The following is a 26,677-nucleotide window of genomic DNA, read 5'->3' as shown; positions in this document are numbered from 1 at the left end:
CACAGACAAGAGGCAGTTCAGACTAGGTCCTATCACTGTGGAAGTGGGTCAGTTCCCCAGAGGGAATGACCTGAACAGGAGGATGTAAGGCAGAGTAGGCCCTGCAACAAACCAGCCATTTCCTCTACTCTTCCTCGCCTGACAGACTAGGAAGACTCTTCCAGCGTTGGCTGAGTCTCCTGGCCTGTGGGCTGGGGGGGGCTTGTGTAAAGAAATGGCTCCCTGTTGCAGTTACCCCCCACTTTTTGCCTGATACTGATGCTGACTTGACTGAGAAGTGTGCTGGGACCCTGCTAACCAGGCCCCAGCACCAGTGTTCTTTCACCTAAAATGTACCATTGTTTCCACAATTGGCACACCCTGGCATCCAGATAAGTCCCTTGTAACTGGTACCTCTGGTACCAAGGGCCCTGATGCCAGGGAAGGTCTCTAAGAGCTGTAGCATGTATTATGCCACCCTAGAGACCCCTCACTCAGCACAGACACACTGCTTACAAGCCTGTGTGTGCTGGTGAGAACAAAATGAGTAAGTCGACATGGCACTCCCCTCAGGGTGCCATGCCAGCCTCTCACTGCCTATGCAGTATAGGTAAGACACCCCTCTAGCAGGCCTTACAGCCCTAAGGCAGGGTGCACTATACCATAGGTGAGGGTACCAGTGCATGAGCACTGTGCCCCTACAGTGTCTAAGCAAAACCTTAGACATTGTAAGTGCAGGGTAGCCATAAGAGTATATGGTCTGGGAGTCTGTTTTACACGAACTCCACAGCACCATAATGGCTACACTGAAAACTGGGAAGTTTGGTATCAAACTTCTCAGCACAATAAATGCACACTGATGCCAGTGTACATTTTATTGTAAAATACACCACAGAGGGCACCTTAGAGGTGCCCCCTGAAACTTAACCGACTGTCTGTGTAGGCTGACTAGTTCTAGCAGCCTGCCACAAACCGAGACATGTTGCTGGCCCCATGGGGAGAGTGCCTTTGTCACTCTGAGGCCAGTAACAAAGCCTGCACTGGGTGGAGATGCTAACACCTCCCCCAGGCAGGAATTGTCACACCTGGCGGTGAGCCTCAAAGGCTCACCTCCTTTGTGCCAACCCAGCAGGACACTCCAGCTAGTGGAGTTGCCCGCCCCCTCCGGCCAGGCCCCCACTTTTGGCGGCCAGGCCGGAGAAGATAATGAGAAAAACAAGGAGGAGTCACTGGCCAGTCAGGACAGCCCCTAAGGTGTCCTGAGCTGAGGTGACTCTAACTTTTAGAAATCCTCCATCTCGCAGATGGAGGATTCCCCCAATAGGGTTAGGATTGTGACCCCCTCCCCTTGGGAGGAGGCACAAAGAGGGTGTACCCACCCTCAGGGCTAGTAGCCATTGGCTACTAACCCCCCAGACCTAAACACGCCCTTAAATTTAGTATTTAAGGGCTACCCTGAACCCTAGAAAATTAGATTCCTGCAACTACAAGAAGAAGGACTGCCTAGCTGAAAAACCCCTGCAGAGGAAGACCAGAAGACGACAACTGCCTTGGCTCCAGAAACTCACCGGCCTGTCTCCTGCCTTCCAAAGATCCTGCTCCAGCGACGCCTTCCAAAGGGACCAGCGACCTCGACATCCTCTGAGGACTGCCCCTGCTTCGAAAAGACAAGAAACTCCCGAGGACAGCGGACCTGCTCCAAGAAAAGCTGCAACTTTGTTTCCAGCAGCTTTAAAGAACCCTGCAAGCTCCCCGCAAGAAGCGTGAGACTTGCAACACTGCACCCGGCGACCCCGACTCGGCTGGTGGAGATCCGACACCTCAGGAGGGACCCCAGGACTACTCTGATACTGTGAGTACCAAAACCTGTCCCCCCTGAGCCCCCACAGCGCCGCCTGCAGAGGGAATCCCGAGGCTTCCCCTGACCGCGACTCTCTGAAACCTAAGTCCCGACACCTGGGAGAGACCCTGCACCCGCAGCCCCCAGGACCTGAAGGACCGGACTTTCACTGGAGGAGTGACCCCCAGGAGTCCCTCTCCCTTGCCCAAGTGGAGGTTTCCCCGAGGAACCCCCCCCTTGCCTGCCTGCAGCGCTGAAGAGATCCCGAGATCTCTCATAGACTAACATTGCGAACCCGACGCTTGTTTCTACACTGCACCCGGCCGCCCCCGCGCCGCTGAGGGTGAAATTTCTGTGTGGACTTGTGTCCCCCCCGGTGCCCTACAAAACCCCCCTGGTCTGCCCTCCGAAGACGCGGGTACTTACCTGCAAGCAGACCGGAACCGGGGCACCCCCTTCTCTCCATTCTAGCCTATGTGTTTTGGGCACCACTTTGAACTCTGCACCTGACCGGCCCTGAGCTGCTGGTGTGGTGACTTTGGGGTTGCTCTGAACCCCCAACGGTGGGCTACCTTGGACCAAGAACTGAACCCTGTAAGTGTCTTACTTACCTGGTAAAACTAACAAATACTTACCTCCCCTAGGAACTGTGAAAATTGCACTAAGTGTCCACTTTTAAAACAGCTATTTGTCAATAACTTGAAAAGTATACATGCAATTTTGATGATTTGAAGTTCCTAAAGTACTTACCTGCAATACCTTTCGAATGAGATATTACATGTAGAATTTGAACCTGTGGTTCTTAAAATAAACTAAGAAAATATATTTTTCTATATAAAAACCTATTGGCTGGATTTGTCTCTGAGTGTGTGTACCTCATTTATTGTCTATGTGTATGTACAACAAATGCTTAACACTACTCCTTGGATAAGCCTACTGCTCGACCACACTACCACAAAATAGAGCATTAGTATTATCTATTTTTACCACTATTTTACCTCTAAGGGGAACCCTTGGACTCTGTGCATGCTATTCCTTACTTTGAAATAGCACATACAGAGCCAACTTCCTACAGCAGTTTCTTGAGAAGGCTAAAAAGGAGGCAAGGTCTGGGCTATGGATAAGGGGAAATACATATTTTTCACGCACTGCGTGAACAAAAAATACATTAAAGTAATCCTCAAGTACTACCCTGATTAACATGTCATAGCTCTTTTAAAATCTTATCTTCTTTTCAAGTTAATTTCTTGAACGTTTCCTCCCAAGCTTTGATGGCAATGACAAATAGACTAAAAACATGCTTGAAAAAGCATGGTGATCCTATAGTTGAGAACACTTCACATTCAGATGAAATGTGCAGTTGAGTTTGACAGAAAATTATACAATTAAATATTACAGAACACAATTAAATATGTACATACGTCTACATCCATTGGGCCCAAAACCAAATGTTCCTGTGGCACATCTATCGCACTTTCTTCCGACAACATTAGGACGACACTGGCACTGTCCTCCACTCTGATCACACACGGAACTCAAGGAGCCTTGAAGATCACACTCGCAGGCTGAAGAAAAATTCGATGTATGTGAACATTTATAACCAATCCATTATTAAGGTAAGTAAAATAAAAATAAAAAGCATTTTGATTGAATAGCAGTTTGAGAGCATTGACAACAAATTATGAGTTTACATTTACACGTAGTCATGACAAGATTCCTTTGTAGTCTTTGGGCAATATCAGATACAAAATTTTTATGTTTAAAATGTCTAATATTTGTGTTCATTGTTGTTTGTCACGTAAAGGAAATGGCATTTTTTGTAGTTATTTTAAAAACTCATCAGCAGGATGTTTGACTTAAAGTCCTTCGTTCAACCTACCCAGTGCACCCTGGTGCATGAGGGAAGAGATACTCGAGATTATATTTTTGCAGACATCTGTCATGGGCGTTTTAACAACACTTCGGCTGTTCTCAAGACATCGATATCTCTGAAAAGTAGCCCAGGCGCTGTTCGTCATCACATCATCACTTGAACCTCCCATACTGAAGATATCCAGAGACTTGCAGTGGGGCATGAGAACCATCTGTGAAAATGGCAACACAACATTTAGAAAAATAAATCACTTTTATCAGCAACTTAATCAATAAAACAGAAATATTGGTCTAGAAAGGGCCCTCCCTCCTGCCCCCCCTTCCTGTCTTAATCCACGTACTATCACCTGACTGATCAGCCCGAATCAGGGGGAACCGGTTGTGGGCTGTATGTTCTCCGGTTAGGGGAGAACCAACCTGGCAGTTTGGGCTGGCATGTTCTTATTAGAGTAGGGTCAAGACTGATTTGCATACAACTGTGTCCAAACTTTGTCCAAACTGGGACTGCATGGTGCGCAAAAGAACGATGGGTTAGAATGCTACCGTTAGCGGCATTGCTCCTAGCACCTTTTGTGTGTTCAAATCTGTTGTTCTACATGTGTCTCCTTCTTTGCCTGGACATCTAAAGAACAACTTTTAGTAAGTATATGTAGTAAATAGAGGGTGGCTCTGTAAATATCTCACATGGACCCACTTCCTAAGTATGCTCAAGAAAATACCTTCTATTGTGTGGAACTGCCCCAGTTATGGTCCAAAGTTTTGCAATCTAATTTTTTTTTAAAAGATTTACCTCTAAATAGTGGTGATCAGGCTACAAACTATTGTCTCAATTTTTTGGTTTCATTGATATAATTGACTACTACTTAGTGTGTAGTAAGGTAGTAGTAATGCGGACTACATTAATGTTGAGTTGAAACTGTCGATAAAATTGTGCTCTTTTTTATTATTATGTATGGCAATTCCCAAAATGTTTAATTTTTAAAGTCATTTTTAATAGATGCTTTAATTTATCAAACTGTAGCTTAAAATTCCCTTAGTACTCCATTGATGTGTGTAGTTAGCACCTATGATGTTATCACCTTATACCAGGTCCAGGTATCCCCTACTGGTTCGGTGTAGACAGTGTCTAGGAAGCAAGGGCTCTCCAGAGGTAATTGTGGATGAGCAGCCAAGACTTATCTAGGAGACATGCAAAGCTTATGCAATACCACTACAGTCAAACAGCACTAACATACATGAAAGAACCACACAGTGTTACAAACATAAAGGTACTTTAGTATGGTGACTGTAGGAAAGTACCCACTTTTTGCCATGGTTACCCCCACTTTTTACCTGATGTCAGTGTGTTTAGACTGTGTTCACTGAGATCCTACTAACTGTGACACCAGTGACTTTGATCTCTCCCATTAAATTTGGTTGCTCCTGACTTTGTGCACCCCACAATTGGCACAGTGGTGCCCCCATATAAATCCATAGTATATGGTACCAAGGTACTTCAGGCATTTGGGCACCAGGGTTCTCCATGGGTTGCAGCATGCATTATGCCACCCATGGGAGCCCATGTAAAATGTGTCTGCAGGCTGCATGAAAAGGTGTTTGCACCCTTTCACCTCAAGTCACTCCTATGGTAGCTCCTCCTAGCCCAGAGGGCAGGGTGCTAGTACCTGTGTGAGAGGCCACCCCTGCATGAGCAGAGGTGCCCCTAGGAACTCCATCTCCATTTTACTGGACTTCGTAAGTGCAGGAAAGCCATTTTAGCCATGTACTGGACCTATGCCCTTCTACATAATGGTAACTCAGAACCTTAAACTTATTGGAATCATACCCCAATACTGTTGCCAGTATTGGTTGTATGATTATATGCACTATGAAAGCTTCTTAGAGGACCCCCCAGCTTAGCTCCTGCCAGTTTACAGGGCTTTCCCGGGCAGCCTGTGCTGCTGCCCTCCTACTGCTTGAGCAGCTCAAGCCCAGAAAGGTAGAACAAAGGATTTTCTTTGGGAGAGGGAGGCAACACCCTCTCCCTTTGGAAATAGGAGTTACATGGTGTAGGAAGCTGGCTCTGTATGTGCTATTTCAAAGTAAGGAATAGCATGCACAGAGTCCACGGGTTCCCCTTAGAGGTAAGATAGTGGCAAAAAGAAATAATACTAATGCTCTATTTTGTGGTAGTGTGGTCGAGCAGTAGGCTTATCCAAGGAGTAGTGTTAAGCACTTGTTGTACATACACACAGGCAATAAATGAGGAACACGCACTGTAAAGAAATGGCTCCCTGTTGCAGTTACCCCCCACTTTTTGCCTGATACTGATGCTGACTTGACTGAGAAGAGTGCTGGGACCCTGCTAACCAGGCCCCAGCACCAGTGTTCCTTCACCTAAAATGTACCATTGTATCCACAATTGGCACACCCTGGCATTCAGATAAGTCCCTTGTAACTGGTACTTCTAGTACCAAGGGCCCTGATGCCAAGGAAGGTCTGTAAGGGCTGCAGCATGTCTTATGCCACCCTAGAGACCCCTCACTCAGCACAGACACACTGCTTACAAGCCTGTGTGTGCTAGTGAGAACAAAATGAGTAAGTCGACATGGCACTCCCCTCAGGGTGCCATGCCAGCCTCTCACTGCCTATGCAGTATAGGTAAGACACCCCTCTAGCAGGCCTTACAGCCCTAAGGCAGGGTGCACTATACCATAGGTGAGGGTACCAGTGCATGAGCATGGTACCCCTACAGTGTCTAAACAAAACCTTAGACATTGTAAGTGCAGGGTAGCCATAAGAGTATATGGTCTGGGAGTCTGTCAAACACGAACTCCACAGCACCATAATGGCTACACTGAAAACTGGGAAGTTTGGTATCAAACTTCTCAGCACAATAAATGCACACTGATGCCAGTGTACATTTTATTGTAAAATACACCACAGAGGGCACCTTAGAGGTGCCCCCTGAAACTTAACCGACTGTCTGTGTAGGCTGACTAGTTCCAGCAGCCTGCCACACCAGAGACATGTTGCTGGCCCCATGGGGAGAGTGCCTTTGTCACTCTGAGGCCAGTAACAAAGCCTGCACTGGGTGGAGATGCTAACACCTCCCCCAGGCAGGAGCTGTGACACCTGGCGGTGAGCCTCAAAGGCTCACCCCTTTGTCACAGCCCAGCAGGGCACTCCAGCTTAGTGGAGTTGCCCGCCCCCTCCGGCCACGGCCCCCACTTTTGGCGGCAAGGCTGGAGGGAACAAAGAAAGCAACAAGGAGGAGTCACTGGCCAGTCAGGACAGCCCCTAAGGTGTCCTGAGCTGAAGTGACTCTAACTTTTAGAAATCCTCCATCTTGCAGATGGAGGATTCCCCCAATAGGGTTAGGATTGTGACCCCCTCCCCTTGGGAGGAGGCACAAAGAGGGTGTACCCACCCTCAGGGCTAGTAGCCATTGGCTACTAACCCCCCAGACCTAAACACGCCCTTAAAAAATTTAGTATTTAAGGGCTACCCTGAACCCTAGGAAATTAGATTCCTGCAACAAGAAGAAGGACTGCCCAGCTGAAAACCCCTGCAGCGGAAGACCAGAAGACGACAACTGCCTTGGCTCCAGAAACTCACCGGCCTGTCTCCTGCCTTCCAAAGATCCTGCTCCAGCGACGCCTTCCGAAGGGACCAGCGACCTCGACATCCTCTGAGGACTGCCCCTGCTTCGAAAAGACAAGAAACTCCCGAGGACAGCGGACCTGCTCCAAGAAAAGCTGCAACTTTGTTTCCAGCAACTTTAAAGATCCCTGCAAGCTCCCCGCAAGAAGCGTGAGACTTGCAACACTGCACCCGGCGACCCCGACTCGACTGGTGGCGATCCAACACCTCAGGAGGGACCCCCGGACTACTCTGATACTGTGAGTACCAAAACCTGTCCCCCCTGAGCCCCCACAGCGCCGCCTGCAGAGGGAATCCCGAGGCTTCCCCTGACCGCGACTCCTTGAATCCAAAGTCCCGACACCTGGGAGAGACCCTGCACCCGCAGCCCCCAGGACCTGAAGGACCGGACTTTCACTGGAGAAGTGACCCCCAGGAGTCCCTCTCCCTTGCCCAAGTGGAGGTTTCCCCGAGGAATCCCCCCCTTGCCTGCCTGCAGCGCTGAAGAGATCCCGAGATCTCTCATAGACTAACATTGCGAACCCGACGCCTGTTCCTACACTGCACCCGGCCGCCCCCGCGCTGCTGAGGGTGAAATTTCTGTGTGGACTTGTGTCCCCCCCGGTGCCCTACAAAACCCCCCTGGTCTGCCCTCCGAAGACGCGGGTACTTACCTGCAAGCAGACCGGAACCGGGGCACCCCCTTCTCTCCATTCTAGCCTATGTGTTTTGGGCACCACTTTGAACTCTGCACCTGACCGGCCCTGAGCTGCTGGTGTGGTGACTTTGGGGTTGCTCTGAACCCCCAACGGTGGGCTACCTTGGACCAAGAACTGAACCCTGTAAGTGTCTTACTTACCTGGAAAAACTAATCCAAACTTACCTCCCCTAGGAACTGTGAAAATTGCACTAAGTGTCCACTTTTAAAACAGCTATTTGTCAATAACTTGAAAAGTATACATGCAATTTTGATGATTTGAAGTTCCTAAAGTACTTACTTGCAATACCTTTCGAATGAGCTATTACATGTAGAATTTGAACCTGTGGTTCTTAAAATAAACTAAGAAAAGATATTTTTCTATATAAAAACCTATTGGCTGGATTTGTCTCTGAGTGTGTGTACCTCATTTATTGTCTATGTGTATGTACAACAAATGCTTAACACTACTCCTTGGATAAGCCTACTGCTCGACCACACTACCACAAAATAGAGCATTAGTATTATCTATTTTTACCACTATTTTACCTCTAAGGGGAACCCTTGGACTCTGTGCATGCTATTCCTTACTTTGAAATAGCACATACAGAGCCAACTTCCTACATTGGTGGATCAGCGGTGGGGTACAAGACTTTGCATTTGCTGGACTACTCAGCCAATACCTGATCACACGACAAATTCCAAAATTGTCATTAGAAATTGATTTTTGCAATTTGAAATTTTTCTAAATTCTTAAAAGTCCTGCTAGGGCCTTGTGTGTTAAGTCCCTGTTTAGCATTGTCTTTTAGAGTTTAAAAGTTTGTTAAAAGTTTGAAATTAGATTCTAGAAACAGTTGTAGATTCTTAAAAAGTATTCCAACTTTTAGAAACAAAATGTCTAGCACAGATGTGACTGTGGTGGAACTCGACACCACACCTTACCTCCATCTTAAGATGAGGGAGCTAAGGTCACTCTGTAAAATAAAGAAAATAACAATGGGCCCCAAACCTACCAAAATACAGCTCCAGGAGCTTTTGGCAGAGTTTGAAAAGGCCAACCCCTCTGAGGGTGGCAACTCAGAGGAAGAGGATAGTGACTTGGAGGAAAATTCCCCCCTACCAGTCCTATCTAGGGAGAACAGGGTCCCTCAAACCCTGACTCCAAAAATAATAGTCAGAGATGCTGGTTCCCTCACAGGAGAGACCAACACCTCTGAAATCACTGAGGATAACTCCAGTGAAGATGACCCCCTGTTAGCCAGGATGGTCAAAAGATTGGCTTTGGAAAAGCAGCTCCTAGCCATAGAAAGGGAAAGAAAAGAGATGGGCCTAGGTCCCATCGATGGTGGCAGCAACTTAAATAGGGTCAGAGATTCTCCTGACATCCTAAAAATCCCCAAAGGGATTGTAACAAAATATGAAGATGGTGATGACATCACCAAATGGTTCACAGCTTTTGAGAGGGCTTGTGTAACCAGAAAAGTAAACAGATCTCACTGGGGTGCTCTCCTTTGGGAAATGTTCACTGGAAAGTGTAGGGATAGACTCCTCACACTCTCTGGAAAAGATGCAGAATCTTATGACCTCATGAAGGGTACCCTGATTGAGGGCTTTGGATTCTCCACTGAGGAGTATAGAATTAGATTCAGGGGGGCTCAAAAATCCTCGAGCCAGACCTGGGTTGATTTTGTAGACTACTCAGTAAAAACACTAGATGGTTGGTTAACTGGAAATGAAGTGTGTGACTATGTTGGGCTTTATAATTTGTTTGTGAAAGAACACATTTTAAGTAACTGCTTCAATGAAAAGTTGCATCAGTATCTGGTAGACCTAGGTCCAATTTCTCCCCAAGAATTGGGAAAGAAGGCAGACCACTGGGTCAAGACTAGGGTAACCAAAACTTCCACTGGGGGTGACCAAAAGAAAGGGGTTACAAAAACTCCCCAGGAGAAAGTGGGTGACACTAGAAACAAAGAAAAAGAGTCCTCTGTAGGCCCCCAAAAACCAGAACAGGTGGGTGGGCCCCAAGACACAACCCAAAACAAAGGTGGGTACCAGGGTAAGAACTGGGATGCCACTAAGGCATGGTGCCACAACTGTAAACAGTCTGGGCACCACACCAAGGACACTTCTTGTCCCAAAAACAAACCCCAGAACAAGATTCCAGGGGTAACCAGTGTAGCCATGGGAGATGACTCCTCAGATGAGGAGGTCTTCATAGCCTTCAACTGGAAACAGGGCCCAACAGGTGAGTTGGAGATTCCAGAGGGAAGTAGACACTTCCACCACCTACTGGTGAATGGAATCCCCACCACTGCCCTGAGAGACACTTGTGCCAGTCACACTATTGTGCATGACAGGCTGGTGCTCTCAAACCAGTACATCCCAGGTGAGACTGCCAGGGTAAGAGTTAGCCTAGACCGGGTCACTAAGAGGCCTGTGGCTTTAGTACCCATAGAAGTGGGTGGCACTCTTAGCTGGAGAAGGGTAGTAGTCAGTACAGACCTCCCCCTTGATTGTCTCCTTGGAAATGACTACCCAGAGGTTAGTCAGAGCCCAAGAGAGGAACTGGTCCAGTGCCAGTCCTCTCCCAAGGATTCTGGAAGTCCTGCCTCTGCAGTAAATGCAAGCAGGCCCCAGAAGAAGAAGAAAAGAAAACAGAGTAGGAAGGGTGGACAACCTTTAGCCAAGGTTACAGCAAGCCAAGGAGATTCTGCTCCAGTAGGGGAGAACTCCAAAAATGGCCCTGATAAAGTCCAACCTGACCCACAAGAAGTCCTGGCTAGTCAGGCAACTGTTAAACCTGAGTGGGTGGCTCCTCAGCTAACAGAAGAAAGAGTGGAAGAAGGGTGTTTACTACAAGATGTGGTAACCCCCCACTCTAATACAGCAGACAGGCAACCTGAACCCAAAGAGGCCTGTAACTTAGCCCCTTCCCTTTTAGGTGAAGAGCTAAAGGTGTGGTTCTGGGCACTGACAGCTGTCAGTGGCCTCTGCTGGGTGTTAGCCTTTATGGCTGCACTATCCTTAGCATGGTGGTCTGACCCCATGCCAAATAGCAAGTTAGGCCCCCTGACCCTATTGGTCATGGTGGGGTTACTCCAGCTCTGGGTAACCTCTCTGGGTAAGCTAGGGGTAACCCTGGCCAAGATAAGGTTAGCAGAGGTGGATACCTCTAAGACCAAAATAGAAAGAATGGGTGGAGACATTGAAGAGGCAGACAAGAGGCAATTCAGACTAGGTCCTATCACTGTGGAAGTAGGTCAGTTCCCCAAAGGGAATGACCTGAACAGAAGGATGTAAGGCAGAGTAGGCCCTGCAACTAACCAGCCTATTTCTCCTACTCTTCCTCGCCTGACAGACTAGGAAGACTCTCCCAGCTTGGGCTGAGTCTCCTGGCCTGTGGGCTGCTTGTGTAAAGAAATGGCTCCCTGTTGCAGTTACCCCCCACTTTTTGCCTGATACTGATGCTGACTTGACTGAGAAGAGTGCTGGGACCCTGCTAACCAGGCCCCAGCACCAGTGTTCCTTCACCTAAAATGTACCATTGTATCCACAATTGGCACACCCTGGCATTCAGATAAGTCCCTTGTAACTGGTACTTCTAGTACCAAGGGCCCTGATGCCAAGGAAGGTCTGTAAGGGCTGCAGCATGTCTTATGCCACCCTAGAGACCCCTCACTCAGCACAGACACACTGCTTACAAGCCTGTGTGTGCTAGTGAGAACAAAATGAGTAAGTCGACATGGCACTCCCCTCAGGGTGCCATGCCAGCCTCTCACTGCCTATGCAGTATAGGTAAGACACCCCTCTAGCAGGCCTTACAGCCCTAAGGCAGGGTGCACTATACCATAGGTGAGGGTACCAGTGCATGAGCATGGTACCCCTACAGTGTCTAAACAAAACCTTAGACATTGTAAGTGCAGGGTAGCCATAAGAGTATATGGTCTGGGAGTCTGTCAAACACGAACTCCACAGCACCATAATGGCTACACTGAAAACTGGGAAGTTTGGTATCAAACTTCTCAGCACAATAAATGCACACTGATGCCAGTGTACATTTTATTGTAAAATACACCACAGAGGGCACCTTAGAGGTGCCCCCTGAAACTTAACCGACTGTCTGTGTAGGCTGACTAGTTCCAGCAGCCTGCCACACCAGAGACATGTTGCTGGCCCCATGGGGAGAGTGCCTTTGTCACTCTGAGGCCAGTAACAAAGCCTGCACTGGGTGGAGATGCTAACACCTCCCCCAGGCAGGAGCTGTGACACCTGGCGGTGAGCCTCAAAGGCTCACCCCTTTGTCACAGCCCAGCAGGGCACTCCAGCTTAGTGGAGTTGCCCGCCCCCTCCGGCCACGGCCCCCACTTTTGGCGGCAAGGCTGGAGGGAACAAAGAAAGCAACAAGGAGGAGTCACTGGCCAGTCAGGACAGCCCCTAAGGTGTCCTGAGCTGAAGTGACTCTAACTTTTAGAAATCCTCCATCTTGCAGATGGAGGATTCCCCCAATAGGGTTAGGATTGTGACCCCCTCCCCTTGGGAGGAGGCACAAAGAGGGTGTACCCACCCTCAGGGCTAGTAGCCATTGGCTACTAACCCCCCAGACCTAAACACGCCCTTAAAAAATTTAGTATTTAAGGGCTACCCTGAACCCTAGGAAATTAGATTCCTGCAACAAGAAGAAGGACTGCCCAGCTGAAAACCCCTGCAGCGGAAGACCAGAAGACGACAACTGCCTTGGCTCCAGAAACTCACCGGCCTGTCTCCTGCCTTCCAAAGATCCTGCTCCAGCGACGCCTTCCGAAGGGACCAGCGACCTCGACATCCTCTGAGGACTGCCCCTGCTTCGAAAAGACAAGAAACTCCCGAGGACAGCGGACCTGCTCCAAGAAAAGCTGCAACTTTGTTTCCAGCAACTTTAAAGATCCCTGCAAGCTCCCCGCAAGAAGCGTGAGACTTGCAACACTGCACCCGGCGACCCCGACTCGACTGGTGGCGATCCAACACCTCAGGAGGGACCCCCGGACTACTCTGATACTGTGAGTACCAAAACCTGTCCCCCCTGAGCCCCCACAGCGCCGCCTGCAGAGGGAATCCCGAGGCTTCCCCTGACCGCGACTCCTTGAATCCAAAGTCCCGACACCTGGGAGAGACCCTGCACCCGCAGCCCCCAGGACCTGAAGGACCGGACTTTCACTGGAGAAGTGACCCCCAGGAGTCCCTCTCCCTTGCCCAAGTGGAGGTTTCCCCGAGGAATCCCCCCCTTGCCTGCCTGCAGCGCTGAAGAGATCCCGAGATCTCTCATAGACTAACATTGCGAACCCGACGCCTGTTCCTACACTGCACCCGGCCGCCCCCGCGCTGCTGAGGGTGAAATTTCTGTGTGGACTTGTGTCCCCCCCGGTGCCCTACAAAACCCCCCTGGTCTGCCCTCCGAAGACGCGGGTACTTACCTGCAAGCAGACCGGAACCGGGGCACCCCCTTCTCTCCATTCTAGCCTATGTGTTTTGGGCACCACTTTGAACTCTGCACCTGACCGGCCCTGAGCTGCTGGTGTGGTGACTTTGGGGTTGCTCTGAACCCCCAACGGTGGGCTACCTTGGACCAAGAACTGAACCCTGTAAGTGTCTTACTTACCTGGAAAAACTAATCCAAACTTACCTCCCCTAGGAACTGTGAAAATTGCACTAAGTGTCCACTTTTAAAACAGCTATTTGTCAATAACTTGAAAAGTATACATGCAATTTTGATGATTTGAAGTTCCTAAAGTACTTACTTGCAATACCTTTCGAATGAGCTATTACATGTAGAATTTGAACCTGTGGTTCTTAAAATAAACTAAGAAAAGATATTTTTCTATATAAAAACCTATTGGCTGGATTTGTCTCTGAGTGTGTGTACCTCATTTATTGTCTATGTGTATGTACAACAAATGCTTAACACTACTCCTTGGATAAGCCTACTGCTCGACCACACTACCACAAAATAGAGCATTAGTATTATCTATTTTTACCACTATTTTACCTCTAAGGGGAACCCTTGGACTCTGTGCATGCTATTCCTTACTTTGAAATAGCACATACAGAGCCAACTTCCTACACGCACTCAGAGACAAATCCAGCCAATAGGTTTTGTTATAGAAAAATATCTTTTCTTAGTTTATTTTAAGAACCACAGGTTCAAATTCTACATGTAATATCTCATTTGAAAGGTATTGCAGGTAAGTACTTTAGGAACTTTGAATCATTTCATTAGCATGTATACTTTTTACATAAAACACAATAAGCTGTTTTAAAAGTGGACACGGTGCAATTTTCACAGTTCCTGGGGGAGGTAAGTTATTGTTAGTTTTAACAGGTAAGCAAGTCACTTACAGGTTTCAGTTTTGGGTCCAAGGTAGCCCACCGTTGGGGGTTCAGAGCAAACCCAAAGTTATCACACCAGCAGCTCAGGGCCGGTCAGGTGCAAAGGTCAAAGAGGTGCCCAAAACACATAGGCTTCAATGGAGAGAAGGGGGTGCCCCGGTTCCAGTCTGCCAGCAGGTAAGTACCCGCGTCTTCGGAGGGCAGACCAGGGGGGTTTTGTAGGGCACCGGGGGGGGGACAAGTCAGCACAAAAAGTACACCCTCAGCAGCGCGGGGGCGGGCGGGTGCAGTGTGCAAACATGCGTCGGGTTTGTAATGGTTTTCAATGAGAGACCAAGGGGTCTCTTCAGCGATGCAGGCAGGCAAGGGGGGGGGCTCCTCGGGGTAGCCACCACCTGGGCAAGGGAGAGGGCCTCCTGGGGGTCACTCCTGCACAGGAGTTCCGTTCCTTTAGGTGCTGGGGGCTGCGGGTGCAGGGTCTTTTCCAGCCGTCGGGAAATGGAGTTCAGGCAGTCGAGGTCAGGGGGAGCCTGGGGATTCCCTCTGCAGGCGTAGCTGTGGGGGCTCAGGGGGGACAACTTTGGTTACTCAAAGTCGTAGAGTCGCCGGAGGGTCCTCCCTGAAGTGTTGTTTCTCCACCAGCCGAGTCGGGGTCGCCGGGTGCAGTGTTGCAAGTCTCACGCTTCTTGCGGGGAGTTGCAGGGGTCTTTAAATCTGCTCCTTGAAACAAAGTTGCAGTTCTTTTGGAGCAGTGCCGCTGTCCTCGGGAGTTTCTAGTCTTTCTTGAAGCAGGGCAGTCCTCAGAGGATTCAGAGGTCGCTGGTCCCTTGGAAAGTGTCGCTGGAGCAGGTTTCTTTTGGAAGGCAGGAGACAGGCCGGTAGGACTGGGGCCAAAGCAGTTGGTGTCTTCTGTTCTTCCTCTGCAGGGGTTTTTCAGCTCAGCAGTCCTCTTCTTCAGGTAAGTTGCAGGAATCTAAATTCTTAGGTTCAGGGAAGCCCTTAAATACTAAATTTAAGGGCGTGTTTAGGTCTGGGGGGTTAGTAGCCAATGGCTACTAGCCCTGAGGGTGGGTACACCCTCTTTGTGCCTCCTCCCAAGGGGAGGGGGTCACTTCCCTAATCCTATTGGGGGAATCCTCCATCTGCAAGATGGAGGATTTCTAAAAGTTAGAGTCACCTCAGCTCAGGACACCTTAGGGGCTGTCCTGACTGGCCAGTGACTCCTCCTTGTTTTTCTCATTATTTTCTCCGGCCTTGCCGCCAAAAGTGGGGGCCGTGGCCGGAGGGGGCGGGCAACTCCACTAGCTGGAGTGTCCTGCGGTGCTGTGACAAAGGGGTGAGCCTTTGAGGCTCACCGCCAGGTGTTACAGCTCCTGCCTGGGGGAGGTGTTAGCATCTCCACCCACTGCAGGCTTTGTTACTGGCCTCAGAGTGACAAAGGCACTCTCCCCATGGGGCCAGCAACATGTCTCGGCTGTGGCAGGCTGCTGGAACCAGTCAGCCTACACAGATAGTCGGTTACGGTTTCAGGGGGCACCTCTAAGGTGCCCTCTGTGGTGTATTTTACAATAAAATGTACACTGGCATCAGTGTGCATTTATTGTGCTGAGAAGTTTGATACCAAACTTCCCAGTTTTCAGTGTAGCCATTATGGTGCTGTGGAGTTCGTGTAAAACAGACTCCCAGACCATATACTCTTATGGCTACCCTGCACTTACAATGTCTAAGGTATTGCTTAGACACTGTAGGGGCACAGTGCTCATGCACTGGTGCCCTCACCTATGTTATAGTGCACCCTGCCTTAGGGCTGTAAGGCCTACTAGAGGGGTGACTTATCTATACCTGCATAGGCAGTGAGAGGCTGGCATGGCACCCTGAGGGGAGTGCCATGTCGACTTACTCGTTTTGTTCTCACCAGCACACACAAGCTGGCAAGCAGTGTGTCTGTGCTGAGTGAGGGGTCTCCAGGGTGGCATAAGACATGCTGCAGCCCTTAGAGACCTTCCTTGGCATCAGGGCCCTTGGTACCAGGGGTACCACTTACAAGGGACTTCTCTGGATGCCAGGGTGTGCCAATTGTGGAATCAAAAGTACAGGTTAGGGAAAGAACACTGGTGCTGGGGCCTGGTTAGCAGGCCTCAGCACACTTTCAATTCAAAACATAGCATCAGCAAAGGCAAAAAGTCAGGGGGTAACCATGCCAAGGAGGCATTTCCTTACACATGGCTTGGGAGGGGTAGCCTCCCCAAGCCTCTGGTATACTTTGAAGGGCACATTTGGGGCCCAACTTTAAGGCATTTCCTTACACAACCCCCCCCAAACGAAAGAGGATGAGACTAACCTTTCCCAAGAGAGTCTTCATTTTCTAAGTGGAAGAACCTGGAAAGGCCATCTGCATTGGCATGGGCAGCCCCAGGTCTGTGTTCCACTATAAAGTCCATTCCCTGTAGGGAGATGGACCACCTCAACAGTTTTGGATTTTCACCTTTCATTTGCATCAGCCATCTGAGAGGTCTGTGGTCAGTTTGAACTAGGAAGTGAGTACCAAAAAGGTATGGTCTCAACTTCTTCAGGGACCAAACCACAGCAAAGGCCTCCCTCTCAATGGCACTCCAACGCTGCTCCCTGGGGAGTAACCTCCTGCTAATGAAAGCAACAGGCTGGTCAAGGCCATCATCATTTGTTTGGGACAAAACTGCCCCTATCCCATGTTCAGAGGCATCTGTCTGCACAATGAATTGCTTGGAGTAATCTGGAGCTTTTAGAACTGGTGCTGTGCACATAGCTTGCTTCAGGGTGTCAAAGGCCTGTTGGCATTCTACAGTCCAGTTTACCTTCTTGGGCATTTTCTTGGAGGTGAGTTCTGTGAGGGCTGTCACAATGGATCCATATCCCTTCACGAACCTCCTATAGTACCCAGTCAAGCCAAGGAATGCCCTGACTTGAGTCTGGGTTTTTGGAGCTGCCCAGTCCAGAATAGTCTGGATCTTAGGCTGGAGTGGCTGAACTTGGCCTCCACCTACAAGGTGTCCCAAGTAAATCACAGTTCCCTGCCCTATCTGGCATTTGGATGCCTTTATAGAGAGGCCTGCAGATTGCAGAGCCTTCAAAACCTTCTTCAGGTGGACCAGGTGATCCTGCCAGGTAGAACTAAAGACAGCAATATCATCAAGATAAGCTGCACTAAAGGATTCCAGCCCAGCAAGGACTTGATTCACCAACCTTTGGAAGGTGGCAGGGGCATTCTTTAAACCAAAGGGCATAACAGTGAACTGATAATGCCCATCAGGTGTGGAGAATGCCGTCTTTTCTTTTGCTCCAGGGGCCATTTTTATTTGCCAGTACCCTGCTGTTAAGTCAAAGGTACTTAAGAATTTGGCTGCCCCTAATTTGTCTATCAGCTCATCAGCTCTAGGAATGGGATGGGCATCTGTCTTGGTGACAGAATTAAGGCCTCTGTAGTCCACACAAAACCTCATCTCTCTCTTTCCTTCTTTTGTGTGAGGTTTGGGGACTAAGACCACTGGGCTAGCCCAGGGGCTGTCAGAGTACTCAATTACTCCCAATTCCAGCATCTTGTGGACTTCCACCTTGATGCTTTCCTTAACTTGGTCAGACTGTCTGAATTGAAAATGTCACTTACCCAGTGTACATCTGTTCGTGGCATTGGTCGCTGCAGATTCACATGTTGTGCACAGTCCGCCATCTGGTGTTGGGTCGGAGTGTTACAAGTTGTTTTTCTTCGAAGAAGTCTTTCGAGTCACAAGACCGAGGGACTCCTCCTCTTTGCTTCCATTGCGCATGGGCGTCGGCTCCATCTTAGATTGTTTTCCCCGCAGAGGGTGAGGTAGGAGTTGTGTGTGTTAGTAATAGTGCCCATGCAATGGAATGAATAAGTATGTACAAATTAAGGTTAAGAAATATATATATATACAAATGTACAAATGTTGAAGATAACTTCCAATGGCTACAGGCTCCCGGGGAGGCGGGTGGGCACATGTGAATCTGCAGCGACCAATGCCACGAACAAATGTACACTGGGTAAGTGACATTTTCAGTTCGATGGCTTCTGTTGCTGCAGATACACATGTTGTGCATAGACTAGTAAGCAGTTATCTCCCCAAAAGCGGTGGCTCAGCCTGTAGGAGTGGAAGTAGTCTGAAACAAAGTTCTCAATACGGCTTGACCTACTGTGGCCTGTTGTGCGGCTAGCACGTCTACACAGTAGTGTTTAGTAAATGTGTGAGGCGTGGACCATGTGGCTGCCTTACATATTTCGTGCATTGGAATATTTCCTAGGAATGCCATGGTAGCGCCTTTTTTCCTGGTTGAGTGTGCCCTTGGTGTAATGGGCAGTTGTCTCTTTGCTTTAAGATAGCAGGTTTGGATGCACTTAACTATCCATCTGGCTATACCTTGTTTTGATATTGGGTTTCCTGTATGAGGTTTTTGAAATGCAATAAACAGTTGTTTTGTTTTCCTAACCTCCTTTGTTCTGTCGATGTAGTACATTAGTGCTCTTTTGACATCTAACGTATGTAGTGCCCTTTCAGCTACTGAGTCTGGCTGTGGGAAGAACACTGGTAACTCTACCGTTTGATTTAAGTGGCACGGTGAAATAACCTTTGGTAGGAATTTAGGATTGGTTCTTAGTACAACCTTATTTTTGTGTATTTGGATAAAAGGTTCTTGTATTGTAAATGCCTGAATTTCACTTACTCTTCTTAGAGATGTGATGGCAATGAGAAATGCAACTTTCCAGGTTAAGAATTGTATTTCACAAGAATGCATGGGTTCAAAAGGTGGTCCCATGAGTCTTGTCAAGACGATGTTAAGGTTCCATGAAGGAACCGGTGGTGTTCTTGGTGGTATTATTCTTCTTAGGCCCTCCATAAATGCTTTAATGACGGGTATCCTAAACAGTGAAGTTGAATGGGTAATCTGCAGGTATGCAGATATTGCTGCAAGGTGTATTTTTATGGAAGAGAAGGCTAGATTTGACTTTTGTAAGTGTAGTAAGTATCCCACTACATCTTTTGGGGATGCATGTAATGGATGAACTTGATTATTATGGCAGTAGCAAACAAACCTTTTCCATTTGCTTGCATAGCAGTGTCTAGTGGATGGTCTTCTAGCTTGTTTTATGACTTCCATACATTCTTGAGTGAGGTTTAAATGTCCGAATTCTAGGATTTCAGGAGCCATATTTCTAGATTGAGCGATGCTGGGTTTGGATGCCTGATCTGCTGTTTGTGTTGTGTTAACAGATCTGGCCTGTTGGGTAACTTGACGTGTGGTACTACTGACAGGTCTAGTAGTGTTGTGTACCAAGGTTGTCTTGCCCATGTTGGTGCTATTAATATGAGTTTGAGTTTGTTTTGACTCAATTTGTTTACTAGATATGGAAGGAGAGGGAGAAGGGGAAAAGCGTATGCAAATTTCCCTGACCAGTTCATCCATAGGGCATTGCCTTGAGACTGTCTGTGTGGGTACCTGGATGCGAAGTCTCGGCATTTTGCGTTCCCCTTTGTTGCAAATAGGTCTATTTGCGGTGTACCCCAAATTTTGAAGTAAGTGTTTAGGATTTGGGGGTGAATCTCCCATTCGTGGACCTGTTGGTGATCGAGAGAGATTGTCTGCTAGTTGATTTTGGATCCCTGGAATAAACTGTGCTATTAGGCGAATGTGGTTGTGAATTGCCCATTGCCATATCTTTTGTGCTAGGAGACATAGCTGTGTCGAGTGTGTTCCCCCTTGCTTGTTTAGGTAATACATTGTTGTCATGTTGTCTGTTTTGACAAGAACGTATTTGTGGGTTATGATGGGTTGAAATGCTTTTAGCGCCAGGAATACTGCTAGTAATTCGAGGTGATTTATATGCAGTTTTGTTTGATGTACGTCCCATTGTCCTTGGATGCTGTGGTGATCGAGGTGTGCTCCCCACCCTGTCATGGAAGCATCTGTTGTTATTACGTATTGTGGCACTGGGTCTTGGAACGGCCGCCCTTTGTTTAAATTTGTACTGTTCCACCATAGAAGCGAGATGTATGTTTGGCGGTCTATCAACACCAGATCTAGAAGGTGACCCTGTGCATGTGACCATTGTGATGCTAGGCACTGTTGTAAGGGCCTCATGTGCAGTCTTGTGTTTGGGACAATGGCTATGCATGAGGACATCATGCCTAGGAGTTTTAAAACCACTTTCGCCTGTATTTTTAGTGTTGGATACATGGCCTGTATGACCTTGTGAAAATTTTGAACCCTTTGTGGACTTGGAGTGGCTAATCCTTTTGTTGTGTTGATTACCGCTCCTAAGTAGTGCTGTATTTTGCACGGCACAATGTTTGATTTTGTGTAGTTGAGGGAGAACCTGAGTTTGTAGAGGGTTTGTATGACATACTCTGTGTGTTGTGAACACTTTGTTAGCGAGTTGGTCTTGATTAGCCAATCGTCTAGATACGGGAATACATGTATTTGCTGCCTTCTGATGTGTGCGGCTACTACTGCTAGGCATTTAGTAAACACCCTTGGTGCGGTTGTTATACCGAACGGTAAGACTTTGAATTGATAGTGTATTCCCTTGAATACAAACCTTAGGTATTTCCTGTGCGAAGGATGTATCGGTATGTGGAAATACGCGTCTTTGAGATCTAAGGTTGTCATGTAATCTTGTTGCTTTAGCAGTGGTAACACTTCCTGTAGCGTGACCATGTGAAAGTGGTCTGATTTGATGTAGGTGTTTAGTATTCTGAGATCTAAGATTGGCCTCAGTGTTTTGTCCTTTTTGGGTATTAGAAAGTACAGTGAATAGACTCCTGTGTTTATTTCTGTACATGGTACCAGTTCTATTGATTCATTTTGCAGTAGTGCTTGAACTTCTATTTCTAGGAGGTCTAAATGCTGTTTTGACATTTTTTGTGTTTTTGGTGGGATATTTGGAGGGATCTGTAGAAATTCTATGCAATAACCATGTTGGATAATTGCTAAGACCCAAGTGTCTGTTGTTATATCCACCCATGATTGATAAAACTGACTTAGTCTTCCCCCCACTGGTGTTATGTGGAGGGGTTGCGTGACTTGTAAGTCACTGTTTGGTTGTTGGGGTTTTGGGGCTTTGAAATTTCCCCCGGTTTCTAGGGAATTGTCCTCCTCTGTACTGGCCCCGAAAACCTCCCCTTTGGTACTGTCCCTGGTAGGTAGACGGTGTTGATTGTGAGGTGCTGGCTTGTGTGGCCTGACCACAAAAACCCTCCTCTGAATGTTGTTTTACGGAAGGTGCCGAAAGTGCCTCTGCTCTGCGGGGAGTAGAGCGCCCCCATGGCCTTGGCTGTGTCCGTGTCATTTTTCAGCTTCTCAATCGCCGTGTCAACCTCTGGTCCGAACAATTGTTCCTCTGAATATGAGCCGGTAGTGGGTTCGGTTGCTTGTTGTTTTTGCACCGAAACTGTGTCCTTTTTTGTTTTCGGCTCCGAGGCGAATCTCTTCTTTTTCGGAGTCGAGCCTTCTCGGCGTCGATCATCCTCGGTGCCGCTGTCTCTGCGTCGAGCAGCGTCGGCTCCGCCTTCTCGGCGCCAATCTTTTTCATAAACACTTTCTCGGTCCCGAGAATGTTGCGTGCCTGTGTCTCGACCCGAGTCGGACGATCTGGGCACCAGTTCGGCCTTTTTTGGTGCCGATGGACGGTCACCTTTATGGGTTGAGCCATGGCCAGTTGGCAGTGGCGTCCCCTGGGCCTTGTCTATTTTCTTGTGCTGTGTGCTTTTCGACGTCCTACTCACAGTTTCGTCGATGTCGAATTCATCCGAGTCCGTTTCATGGATGGAGAAGGCTTCCTCCTCTTCTCCTTGTTCCTCGAACTCTCGGTGCTCTGTCGGCGTGGACGCCATCTGTAGTCTTCTGGCTCGACGGTCACGGAGCGTTTTTCGGGACCGGAACGCACGACAGGCCTCACAAGTTTCTTCTTTGTGCTCGGGTGACCGGCACAAGTTACAGACCAAATGTTGGTCCGTATATGGATATATATTGTGGCATTTAGGACAGAATCGGAACGGGGTCCGTTCCATCGGTGTCGATGTTACACGCGGTCGGGCCGACCAGGCCCCGACGGGGGATCGAAATTACCCCGAAGGGCTACCGGAGCTCTTCACGATTCGGTGTCGATTCTAACTATCCCGATCCCGAGCGAAACAATACCGACGTAATTTATCGAAGTTTTGATTATCTTTCCGTCCCGAAACCCGGAGCGAAAAGGAACACGTCCGAACCCCAGGGCGGAAAAAAAACAATCTAAGATGGAGCCGACACCCATGCGCAATGGAAGCAAAGAGGAGGAGTCCCTCGGTCTCGTGACTCGAAAGACTTCTTCGAAGAAAAACAACTTGTAACACTCCGACCCAACACCAGATGGCGGACTGTGCACAACATGTGTATCTGCAGCAACAGATGCCATCGAACATTTTGTTTTTGACAGGCATGCTGTCTCCTGTGTCCACATCATGGGTACACAGGTGTGTCTGACCAGGGGTTAGGGAAAAGAGTTCAGCAAACTGCTGTAGGACCTTCCTACAGTCAGACTGCTGTTGGCTAGAGAGGGTGTCTGAATAGATCACTCCATCCACTGAGCCATCTTTAGGGTCTGATGAGAGGAGATCAGGGAGAGGCTCACTCTCAGCTTCCTGGTCCTCATCTGTTACCATCAACAGATTTACATCAGCCCTGTCATGGAAGAGTTTAAGGCGGTTCACATGGATCACCCTCTTGGGGCTCCTGCTTGTGCCCAGGTCCACCAGGTAGGTGACCTGACTCTTCCTCTCTAGTACTGGGTAAGGGCCACTCCATTTGTCCTGAAGTGCCCTGGGAGCCACAGGCTCCAGAACCCAGACTTTCTGCCCTGGTTGAAATTCAACCAGTGCAGCCTTTTGGTCATACCACAACTTCTGGAGTTGTTGGTTGGCCTCAAGGTTTTTACTTGCCATTTCCATGTACTCTGCCATCCTTGAGCGAAGGCCAAGTACATAGTCCACTATGTCTTGTTTAGGCTCATGAAGAGGTCTCTCCCAGCCTTCTTTAACAAGACCAAGTGGTCCCCTTACAGGGTGGCCAAACAGAAGTTCAAAGGGTGAGAATCCTACTCCCTTCTGAGGCACCTCTCTGTAAGCGAAAAGCAGACATGGCAGGAGGACATCCCATCTCCTTTTGAGTTTTTCTGGGAGCCCCATGATCATGCCCTTTAATGTCTTGTTGAACCTCTCAACAAGGCCATTAGTTTGTGGATGATATGGTGTAGTGAATTTATAAGTCACTCCACACTCATTCCACATGTGTTTTAGGTATGCTGACATGAAGTTGGTACCTCTGTCAGACACCACCTCCTTAGGGAAGCCCACTCTGGTAAAGATACCAATGAGGGCCTTGGCTACTGCAGGGGCAGTAGTCGACCTAAGGGGGATAGCTTCAGGATACCTAGTAGCATGATCTACTACTACTAGGATGTACATATTTCCTGAGGCTGTGGGAGGTTCTAGTGGACCAACTATGTCCACACCCACTCTTTCAAAGGGGACCCCCACCACTGGAAGTGGAATGAGGGGGGCCTTTGGATGCCCACCTGTCTTACCACTGGTTTGACAGGTGGGGCAGGAGAGGCAAAACTCCTTAACCTTCTGGGACATATTAGGCCAGTAGAAGTGGTTGACTAACCTCTCCCACGTCTTGGTTTGTCCCAAATGCCCAGCAAGGGGAATATCATGGGCTAAGGTCAGAATAAACTCTCTGAAACCCTGAGGCACTATGTAAGGAAATGCCTCCTTGGCATGGTTACCCCCTGACTTTTTGCCTTTGCTGATGCTATGTTTACAATTGAAAGTGTGCTGAGGCCTGCTAACCAGGCCCCAGCACCAGTGTTCTTTCCCTAACCTGTACTTTTGTATCCACAATTGGCAGACCCTGGCATCCAGATAAGTCCCTTGTAACTGGTACTTCTAGTACCAAGGGCCCTGATGCCAAGGAAGGTCTCTAAGGGCTGCAGCATGTCTTATGCCACCCTGGAGACCTCTCACTCAGCACAGACACACTGCTTGCCAGCTTGTGTGTGCTAGTGAGGACAAAACGAGTAAGTCGACATGGCACTCCCCTCAGGGTGCCATGCCAGCCTCTCACTGCCTATGCAGTATAGCTTACAGCCCTAAGGCAGGGTGCACTATACCATAGGTGAGGGTACCAGTGCATGAGCAGGGTACCCCTACAGTGTCTAAACAAAACCTTAGACATTGTAAGTGCAGGGTAGCCATAAGAGTATATGGTCTGGGAGTTTGTCAAACACGAACTCCACAGCACCATAATGGCTACACTGAAAACTGGGAAGTTTGGTATCAAACTTCTCAGCACAATAAATGCACACTGATGCCAGTGTACATTTTATTGCAAAATACACCCCAGAGGGCACCTTAGAGGTGCCCCCTGAAACTTAACCGACTGTCTGTGTAGGCTGACTAGTTCCAGCAGCCTGCCACACTAGAGACATGTTGCTGGCCCCATGGGGAGAGTGCCTTTGTCACTCTGAGGCCAGTAACAAAGCCTGCACTGGGTGGAGATGCTAACACCTCCCCCAGGCAGGAGCTGTGACACCTGGCGGTGAGCCTCAAAGGCTCACCCCTTTGTCACCGCCCAGCAGGGCACTCCAGCTTAGTGGTGTTGCCCGCCCCCTCCGGCCACGGCCCCCACTTTTGGCGGCAAGGCTGGAGGGAACAAAGAAAGCAACAAGGAGGAGTCACTGGCCAGTCAGGACAGCCCCTAAGGTGTCCTGAGCTGAGGTGACTCTAACTTTTAGAAATCCTCCATCTTGCAGATGGAGGATTCCCCCAATAGGATTAGGGATGTGACCCCCTCCCCTTGGGAGGAGGCACAAAGAGGGTGTACCCACCCTCAGGGCTAGTAGCCATTGGCTACTAACCCCCCAGACCTAAACACGCCCTTAAATTTAGTATTTAAGGGCTTCCCCGAACCTAAGAATTCAGATTCCTGCAAACTACAAGAAGAAGGACTGCCTAGCTGAAAACCCCTGCAGAGGAAGACCAGAAGACGACAACTGCCTTGGCTCCAGAAACTCACCGGCCTGTCTCCTGCCTTCCAAAGAACTCTGCTCCAGCGACGCCTTCCAAGGGACCAGCGACCTCTGACTCCTCTGAGGACTGCCCTGCTTCGAAAAAGACAAGAAACTCCCGAGGACAGCGGACCTGCTCCAAAAAGACTGCAACTTTGTCTCAAGGAGCAGCTTTAAAGACCCTGCAATCTCCCCGCAAGAAGCGTGAGATTTGCAACACTGCACCCGGCGACCCCGACTCGGCTGGTGGAGAACCAACACCTCAGGGAGGACCCCCGGACTACTCTCCGACTGTGAGTACCAAACCCTGTCCCCCCTGAGCCCCCACAGCGCCGCCTGCAGAGGGAATCCCGAGGCTTCCCCTGACCGCGACTCTCTGAAACCTAAGTCCCGACGCCTGGAAAAGACCCTGCACCCGCAGCCCCCAAGACCTGAAGGACCGGACTTTCACTGGAGAAGTGACCCCCAGGAGTCCCTCTCCCTTGCCCAAGTGGAGGTTTCCCCGAGGAAGCCCCCCCTTGCCTGCCTGCAGCGCTGAAGAGATCCGTTGATCTCTCATAGACTAACATTGCAAACCCGACGCTTGTTTCTACACTGCACCCGGCCGCCCCCGCGCTGCTGAGGGTGAAATTTCTGTGTGGGCTTGTGTCCCCCCCGGTGCCCTACAAAACCCCCCTGGTCTGCCCTCCGAAGACGCGGGTACTTACCTGCAAGCAGACCGGAACCGGGGCACCCCCTTCTCTCCATTCTAGCCTATGCGTTTTGGGCACCACTTTGAACTCTGCACCTGACCAGCCCTGAGCTGCTGGTGTGGTAACTTTGGGGTTGCTCTGAACCCCCAACGGTGGGCTACCTTGGACCAAGAACTGAACCCTGTAAGTGTCTTACTTACCTGGTAAAACTAACAAAAACTTACCTCCCCCAGGAACTGTGAAAATTGCACTGTGTCCACTTTTGAAATAGCTACTTGTGAATAACTTGAAAAGTATACATGCAATTGAAATGATTCAAAGTTCCTAATGTACTTACCTGCAATACCTTTCAAACAAGATATTACATGTTAAATTTGAACCTGTGGTTCTTAAAATAAACTAAGAAAAGATATTTTTCTATACAAAACCTATTGGCTGGATTTGTCTCGGAGTGTGTGTACCTCATTTATTGTCTATGTGTATGTACAACAAATGCTTAACACTACTCC

General features: G+C 48.8%; 1 protein-coding gene across 2 annotated transcripts in view; it reads right to left on the bottom strand.

Annotated features, from left to right (window-relative positions):
* LAMB1 (laminin subunit beta 1) overlaps positions 1–26,677 on the bottom strand; it is a 728,031-nt gene that overhangs the window by 339,250 nt on the left and 362,104 nt on the right. For both annotated transcript variants that reach the window (XM_069229822.1, XM_069229821.1), the window contains 2 exons: positions 3,699–3,903; positions 3,241–3,384 (listed from right to left, as the gene is read on the bottom strand). In XM_069229822.1, coding sequence (XP_069085923.1) covers positions 3,241–3,384; positions 3,699–3,903 — 349 coding nt within the window. The remainder of the gene's footprint in view (positions 1–3,240; positions 3,385–3,698; positions 3,904–26,677) is intronic.

The sequence above is a fragment of the Pleurodeles waltl genome, chromosome 4_1, assembly GCF_031143425.1.
Source record: "Pleurodeles waltl isolate 20211129_DDA chromosome 4_1, aPleWal1.hap1.20221129, whole genome shotgun sequence".
Lineage (NCBI taxonomy): Eukaryota > Metazoa > Chordata > Amphibia > Caudata > Salamandridae > Pleurodeles > Pleurodeles waltl.
The sequence above is the reverse complement of the archived record's forward strand: the minus strand, read 5'-3'. Positions and strand labels throughout refer to the sequence as shown.